The 8,785-nt window shown below is 42.4% G+C and overlaps 1 protein-coding gene across 1 annotated transcript in view; it reads right to left on the minus strand.

The window, feature by feature from the left end:
* Window positions 1-4,267: 4,267 nt before the first annotated feature.
* HINT1 (histidine triad nucleotide binding protein 1) overlaps window positions 4,268-8,785 on the minus strand; it is a 19,143-nt gene continuing 14,625 nt past the window's right edge. The window contains exon 3 of the mRNA XM_018570738.1: window positions 4,268-4,452. Within this exon, the coding sequence (XP_018426240.1) occupies window positions 4,288-4,452 (165 nt within the window). The 3' untranslated portion in view covers window positions 4,268-4,287. The remainder of the gene's footprint in view (window positions 4,453-8,785) is intronic.

An 8,785-nucleotide genomic window follows, 5' to 3' on the forward strand; every position in this document is an offset into this window, starting at 1 on the left:
AGGTGTGTGGGCACCTTTAGGTGTATCAGACAGTCAGCCCAATGACTAACTAAATGAGCTGGCTTGGCAGGCTGTCAATGCTGCTGCTAATTGTGAGGTAGTGATTTATCATTCCCAGCCTGCAACAGAAGTGCTTTAATGGCAGATGTTGTGGTTTGTCACCTGCACTTCATACGGCTATATGTATAGACCTTTTGCATAGTTACATAGTATTTGGGGTTAAATAAAGACATATGTCCATCAAGTCCAACCCATATAGGTCCACATTCAACTCATTCTTAGGAATACTTGTACCCCTGTATATTACGGTCCCTCAGGAAATCGTGCAAAAGTGTCTTGAACATTTCCACACTCTTAGCTGAAATCACCGCCTGTGGCAGTGAGTTCCAGACCCTAACCGCTCTTACTGTGAAGAACCCCCTTCGCCCCTTGTGCTGGAATTTTTTATCCACCAATTTTAGGTGGTGGCCTCTAGTCTTTGTAATGGAGTTAAACTTAAAGAGTTTGTTGCTAATGTCACCATTGAACATCTAGTACATGAAAATCATATCCCCCCTTAATCTCCTTACTTCCAATGTGAACATGTTTAAATTCAGTAGCCTTGTCTCATAGCTCTGGTCTTCCATTCCCCTAATTAGGTTCTCTTTCTGAATAGCGATGCTCGAAGTGATGACACGGATGTCACCCGTGTTCTCACAATACGGATGAATGGAATCACCAGCACTTACAAGATGCAGAATTCTTGTTAATTTTTTATTAAACGTGTCACAAACTTCAATCAAACCAACGTTTCGGGGTTACGCAGGGTTGCTTCCTCAGGGCGACAGTGACCTAGTCAAACCTAGGAGGGTGGTTACTTTTGTTCCCCCACGGTTCTTCTTGTGTGTGTTGTAAAGTAGCCACAGCTCCAAGCTCGCTTCTGTGATGGACTACAGATCACGGTTAGTTTACTAATTTGTATTGAGATTGTAGTCCATCAAAAAGAATCATACATCTGCGTGTATAATGTGCCTGTCCATCAAATTCTGGCCTGCGTTTCCCTCCAGGTATGTCCATCTCTCCTTACCACAAATATTTCCAATTTCAACCTGGCACCAGTCTTTATAAACATCAGCGTCAGGGCATGCGCCGTCAGACTTTTGTTCACTCCAAGCAAGTTGTGCCTATACATATCTGCATTTTACCCCTTGAAGCAGATCAAATGCAGGTCACATGGAGGCAAACTTTGAATGATCCTAGAAGTGTCTCAAACTGATAACGTCATCACAAGCCCTTAATCGATCTTTTCAGCAATGTGCTAGGCCCATCCACCTTCCTTAGCTAAACAAATCTGCTGTCCATCTGTATTGGTCCATTTATGTTAGTATGTTTGCGTCAAAGTCAAGTTCACCACCAAAGACAATCTTTCTGTGGCAGTATGTTCATGACTGCTAATCAAACCATCTTTAACATTCAGTCTACATCTGTGTCAGAGCCCTGTTTATCAGCCCAGAGTATTCAATGTTACTTGAGCTGCCATTATTAATCAATATATCTATTGTATGTTAATCCATGTATATCTGTCCCTACAAATGACAAATCAGTCTGCCAGGGCCCAATAGATTATCACTGTCCGTCTTTATGTCTGTCAGTTCCCATTCCAAATGCCTGTCAGTGGAAAATTAATAGATTCCCAGTCAGTTTGCCTGCCCAGTCTTCCTACGTCCATTTATACAGTATGTGTCAATGCCAGTCGTCTGTCAGAGATAATTAGACCATTTGCCAAACCAGTCAGTCTGTTCTTCCGTGTATGCACATGTGCCTGTGTCAATATCAGTAAGGCTGTCTGCCATGACCATTTATCTGCCAGTGTCAAAGCAATAGATAGGAACCAGGGAGAAAACTAAAATGAGAAGGATTTTTCGTTTTGCGATACAATTGGCCCCTTTATCTGGACTAAGAAGCTATTGACTCCAGATGCAGATCTCAGTGCCTGTTAGGATCCAGAGCGCCTCCAGGTGGCGCTGGAGCTGAGCCCTGCAGTTCCTGGGCTCACCTGCAGGATTCTCCAGGCAGCCAGGGGCTACTAGGTGCCAGACCACCACTGGGTGGTGCTGGTACCTGCAGCTCCAGTGCTCACCTGTGGGTGTCTCCCAGCTGTCAGGAATCAGCCCATTAGGTAATACTCCTGGGAGAGTATTTAAACCCTCCCTGCAGTCTGGACCTTGGCTCAGGATTTTGTTGCTTTCCCCTGTTGTCTGAGTCCTCTGGCCTGAACCCTGAGACCCTGATATTTGCATGCTATGTTAGTACCCTGTTTCCTGTGTGGTTACATTTTTGGTTTATGCCTGTTGTGGATTGTTTTAGTTAGCTTGCTAGGTTTATTAAAATATTTTATATATACCATACTTACCTGGTCCGTGTGGTCACATGTGTTTGGTCTGCCTGTAAGGGTACCTGTGCAGGTGTGGGGTCACCTGCACTGGGATCCCCTGACAGTGCCCCTTAAACATTGGTGAGTTTGTCTAAATTTCAGGACCTCTATATCTGGTGCTCCTTGGAATGTCACTGTAGTCACTGGGCCACAAACTATACATGGAGCAGTGCCCTGTATATGTATATTTGTGTGCTCCGTGTCCAATAAGCAGGGGTTCCTAACACAATACATTGCAGGGAGCAATACAGCAAGCTATAACAGCTGATTGTATCACTACTTCTCCCCTCTCCTCTAAGATCAGGAAGTGATCACCTAAGGACAGACAAGTGCAGACACAAAGCAGCGCATAGCTATTCGCTGCCTACTCTCTCTACGGAGGGTCCGTCTGGGAACCTGCCAGCTGCTTTCTCCCTTCTCACCTCAGTTCAGCTAGGCAGAGGGAGGAGGAATCTTCTCCTGGCTCAGTCTCCCCCTGTTAAGCGTCTTTACAGATGCGGTTCAAATTTATGTTTTTTCTGTTAAAATGTTTATTAAGAAAAAAAATATTTTCTACTCTACAGTTTATTTATGTTTACTATGCCCCATTTTATGTTTTCATTTAAAAGAACAATACCTGGTGAATCTGCCATTCTTTCTCTCCATGCTGTCAACATTATCCCTGGATTCAGACCCATAGTAATTTTAACATGCAGGGGCAGTTCAGCCAGTAAAAGGGAAAAGGAGGGTACCACGCCAAAGCAGAGCGGGCCTGCAGTTCCTGAGTTAGAATGTGATGTCACTGGCCTTTAAGCCTGCCCTTTTTCCAACTAAACAACAGTGGCCATCCATAGGAACTCGGTAAAATGGTATACCTTTTTTTTATGGCACATACAGTATATTTGGACAGATGTATTTTTATTTTGTAAATCCAAAAAAATGCTGTGTTGTTGGCCCATAACAGGACTTTTGAGCGGAGTGCATTTCTGGCAGGGCAACAGGTATTTTTCTGTACTTGCAGGCCCATTCCCAGTCAGTTCTAGTGAATTGCATTAACACACAAGAAAAGATTGAGAAATAAGGCATGCACAATTTTTTAAATGCAGGTGGTGATTTGTGAAGTGCTGTAATGCATTTGCATTGGAGCTGGCTTGGATTAAAGTGGTACTAAAATGCTCTTTTTTTTTTTACATTTATCCCCTCCTAGCAAGCAGTATAGCATGAAGAGTTTGGAGAAGGCAGGAGAAGGGAACAATCTAGGCCAAAATAGCTGAACTGGAAAGTGAGCTGAATTGGATAATTTTTCCAAATCAGCTATTTCAGCCTAAGTTGGTCACTTCTCCAACTCCTTCACCCTTTTGTGAATAACCCTGTTAGTGTCACTTTATTGTTTTGGAGTGCCATTGATGTTCCTGCAACGCACCATTCTAGAGAGAGGTCTGAATGGGCTTTAAAGAGATAAAATATAGGGAATATGCATGTTTTGTAGAGATGTAGATACACTTTATGCGGTAAATGCTGGAAACAAAAACCCCTGCTTTATGCTAAAATGACAACTCAGAATATTTTGTTTTCTTTACAGACATAGGTAATTCTATGCACACAACTGTGACAGGTATTGGAAGGTATTTTACATAAAGTAACACTGCTTGGCTATGTTGAGTCTTTAGGTAAAAATCCCTTAATGGTTAGTCAAAGTAAACAGCGTAAAAAAAATCCACAAGACTGAAGTAATCAACTCATTTTATTTTGCCATGCTATACTTCCACATTGAGCAGGTCAGGTGTATTCTCGTCTGAGCAAATAATTATGTACCAGAGGTGGACATTTAGAGACTGCATTTCTGACAGGACAGAATGAGATCGCTTTGTTTTTATCTAGTGCATTGCGGGCCATTAGCCTGGAGGCCAGCCCAGCTGACGCCCGCCAATAACATGCAGGTGAACGTGGTACACAGACTGGCCACCATCTGGTCCCTCATTGACGACCAGCCGGAAGCCATTTGTCAAGCCCAGATCAGCAGCACATTTCTTGCCAACAATCATCAGATGTCCTAGTAGCTGTGGAATGAGAACAAAAGGATAAAAGGTTAAAATGTATGCAATGTAATGTTTACACTGTAAAAATATTAATGCTGAAGTGACAAGATCCAGTGCTGTACAGAAGGCTCCTGTTTAAGTATAGAATTATACATGATGGGTTTTCTCTTACAGATAAAAGAATCATGAGAGTGGCCAAAACTGGGTGGTCATAAGTTAAATCCTAAAAATGCATTCAAGTACCCTAACCATTAACAAAAATGTATCTTATTTGTGTATCACTCAGCTGCAGATCCTCAAATCATCTCTGAATTGGTGCTGACACTGTCCTTCCTTCTGGATGATGGCTACCTCTGTTCCCCATGGTGTGTTGTAAAGTAGTCACCGCTCCGAGTTCACTCCTGTGGACTTCAAGCTCATGTTGAGTTTACTAATTTGTATTGAGATTGTAGTCCATCACGGGAGTGAGCTTGGAGCGGTGGCTACTTTACAACACACACAGGACCATGGAGACCAAAAGTAGCCACCCTCCAGAAGGAAGGGCATTGTCGACCCCAATTCAGAGATAATTTGAGGATCTACAGCAAAGTGATGTACAATTAAGGTACATTATTGTTAATGGTTAACCCCTTTCTGACTGATGACAGGATTACCCCATCATGATCGTTCAGTTCGTTAACAGCCAATGACAGGATAATCCCATCATGCGGTACAATGAGCGCTTGTCCACGAAGTCACTGCTGTTGATGGGTCCCTCGAGGTCCGAGGCAGACGCTCAACAGCAGATTAGGTGGTCACAGTCTTGTAATCACAACAACAGCTGATCGCTGTGACCGTCACAGAGGCGGCAGCAGCTCAGTGTTTTGAACCTGCTATCAGGATGTGTGTTACAAAAGTGATAAAGTATCTCTGAGGAGAATACTTATTATCTCCGAGTAGAATACAGTATCAAAGCCCCTGTAAATAAAAAAAGAATAACCCCTTAGTTCCCCCTAGTTTTAGAAAAATATATTCGATTTTAAAAAAAAATAAGTTTTTAACATTTTTAAAAAAGTTAAAGAAAAGTCAAAATATAGTTCCGAGGAGGCTATTAAAGTTAGGAAGCAAACATACCATATTCTAAAATTGCATTTCGGGGGCGTGGTTTGATGGCCGCCTGAACCAGCCGCATTCTCAGAAGGCTCCGACTCGGGCCGTCTAAATAGACAGCCTAACAGCCACATTCAGCAGCTGACATGGGCAAATATGGACCTCGCCAGTCAGCCAAGTCTCAGCAGACACAGAAGCTAAATTTAAAAAAAAGTCCAAAACGATTAAGTCGTTTTTTGACCCGAGTGAGCCGCAGGAGTCCATGCCTCACAAAATGGCGCCGCCTGACTACCGAACGCCTCGTGGAGGGCCGAATGTCGCGGCACACACACAGCCGGAACCAGAGGGCTCGGACCTGTCAGGGTCTTTGTCAGGCTCATCCGAAACTCCAATTTAAATTAGCTCTGTTCGCAGATGACGTAATTCTTTCTATAACATCCCCACAACGGTCTTTACCAAATTTGCAATCAGAACTTCATAATTACTCCATGGTATCGGGCTGTACATTTAACTTAGGCAAAACTGAAGTCCTCCCTTTGAATATATGCCCCGCAAAAGTGACCTCATTACAAACCATATTCCCTTCCAGTTTAAAAGTGATAAAATTAAATATTTGGGAATCTTCTTTACACATAACATACACTCGCTATATGCAACCAACTATAAACCATTGTTTCAACCACTAAGGTTCCATCAACAGAGATGGAAGCCCTTGAGACTGTCATTTACTGGCAGATTGACTTCAGTGAAAATGACATTACCAAAGCTGTTGTACCATTTTACCACGTTACCGGTAAGAATACCAGCCGTAGACTTAAAATCTTTCCAAAAGGAGGTACTAAACTATATCTGGGATGGAAAGCGACATCAGGTGTCACAAAAGATAATACATGCTCCGACAGCTAAGGGAGGTCAGGCTCTACCACATTTTTCTACATACTACCGAGCGGCCCAACTGAGAGTAGTACCGGCCCTATCAAGGTTTGATCCACCTATGGGATGGGTGACAATAAAAGGCCTCTGGCTTGCACCGATCCACCCTAATGCAATGCTGTGGTCCAACCCAGTGCAAATACCCAAGGGAGCAATGCTTTCCTCCACAAAGCTTATGCTAGAAATCTGGAACAAGGTTAAGATCCCTAAAGGCCTGACGACGGATCGGTCCCCACTGACTTCCTTTCTGTTGAACCCAAAATTACAGTCAGGGGTATCTAGGGAGTGGGTGGAGATGTGGCAATCCAGAGGGTTGTTTCACCTTAGAGACTTACTAGACAAGGTTACAAACAGGATACTGCCATTTGAACAACTAAAGGAAAAGCATGACCTCCCTGCCAGAGCTCTCTACTCATACTTCAAATCAAACATTTTGCTCAATCGATCACCAAAACATTAACCTTCCCCTCACGCACCCCATTTGAAACTCACTGTTTGGTGCCACACTCCTCTAGGGGTATGATTTCCTTTCTCTATAGCGTATTGGATGACTCGGAGCAGGGCAAGGTTACCTCACCATATATGCGGAAATGGGAAAATGCCATGGCGACTACAATCTCACCCCAGCAATGGGAACGTATATGGAGGATGGCTGCAAAATCCTCGATTTGCTCGATATATAGAGAAAATCAATATAAAATAATGTACCACACGCCGGATTTCCTCCATACACTCAACCCAAAGTTGTCCCCAAATTGCTGGAGGTGTGATGGTACTAGCGGCACCCTATACCACATATTCTGGACTTGCCCGGGAATTCTACCCTATTGGAGAGAGGTCAAACGTATCTTGGAATTGCTAGTTGGACAGACACTCTCCGAACACCCCATACATTACTTGTTGGGACTAACCTTCCCTAACCTCTCAAGGGCCAATAGGAAATTGACATTGCATATTCTCACGGCAGCCCGCCGTCTCATACCACTGCAATGGAAACGTAAACTCCCCACATCGAAACTTGATCTATATGCTAGAATTAAAGACGTACAGTTAATGGAATACCTAACAGCACGGCTAAATAACACAATTGAAGCCCATAAAGAGGTATGGAGAGCATGGGATGCTTATGAGGAGAGCACAGATTGAGGGATGGGGGAGGGATGGCCAAATGAGGGGGGCACGGAGGGAGCTTGGTTAAGAAGTGGGGAGTGCGGGAGGCAGGGGATCCTGGTATGTGCTGTTCATGCGGATAGCAATCCTGGAAGATGCTCGTATACACTCTTTTCTATGCTTCCTTCATCGCTATATCTTCTCGATGTTATAAAGATGTTGAATTAGGTATAGATACATCAAGTTAGATAGATATCGGTTAGATTTTGAGTTCTATAGATAAGACGAGCCAGAACAATACAATATATGCTATAATTAATGAGGACCTAGCCACGAAATATAAAGATGTTGAATGGAAATGTGGGTAAATCATATATTGTGATGTATAATTAAACAACCCCATAACGGAAAACGGAATTGTATATACAATGTGCTTTCTGGTGAAATATTAGTAATTTTGATGCCTTAACTGATGCCTAAAGTTATGTATCACTTACATGCTACTTTAATAAAAATTGTCACTTTTAGAATTGTATTTCACTCATTGTATTTTGTGACCTAAAACTCCCAAAATAAAAAAAGGTAAAATTCCAGACATAGGATATACCATATAAATCAGGACAAATAAAATAAATTATGAATTACTGTTAGCTACACTAATTATATAGACAATATTATTGCCGAAACTGTGAAAAATGTGTTTTAAATTGTTTTGCATTGTTTATTTTTTTTTTAATTGAATTTATATATGCATATATGACAGCAAATTAAGTGCATTTTGTCCTTTAAAAAAAAGGTATATAATATGTGTAGGTGCAATCCATAGGGAAGATGGAGAAAATCTGTTTGCACAGTAACAACTTGGCCTTATGTTAATGTTATGCTAACAAAAATGATGTACAGTAGACACAAATTGGCACACTGGCATTTATGTTTATAACTGGTAAAATACCAAATGACGTTGTGTATGCGGATGTGTTTGCCGCTGATCCAAAATGCCATCCAGCATATCTAGTGCAAGATCACTTCTGCTCTAGTTAAAAGGTGTCTGCTGGACACGCAGGAAATGTGATGATGTCACCCATGACATCACTCCACTTCCCCTGTAAACACAATGGGGAAATTAATAAAGTGTCTCCAAGACAAACTTTGTCTCAAATGGAGTGCAGCCAATTAGCTTTAAGATTTACATTTTTTATGCTGTGGAGGGGGGGGGGGGGGG

This window comes from Nanorana parkeri, unplaced genomic scaffold (genome assembly GCF_000935625.1).
Source record: "Nanorana parkeri isolate BGI_ZX_2015 unplaced genomic scaffold, ASM93562v1 scaffold1589, whole genome shotgun sequence".
Taxonomy (NCBI): domain Eukaryota; kingdom Metazoa; phylum Chordata; class Amphibia; order Anura; family Dicroglossidae; genus Nanorana; species Nanorana parkeri.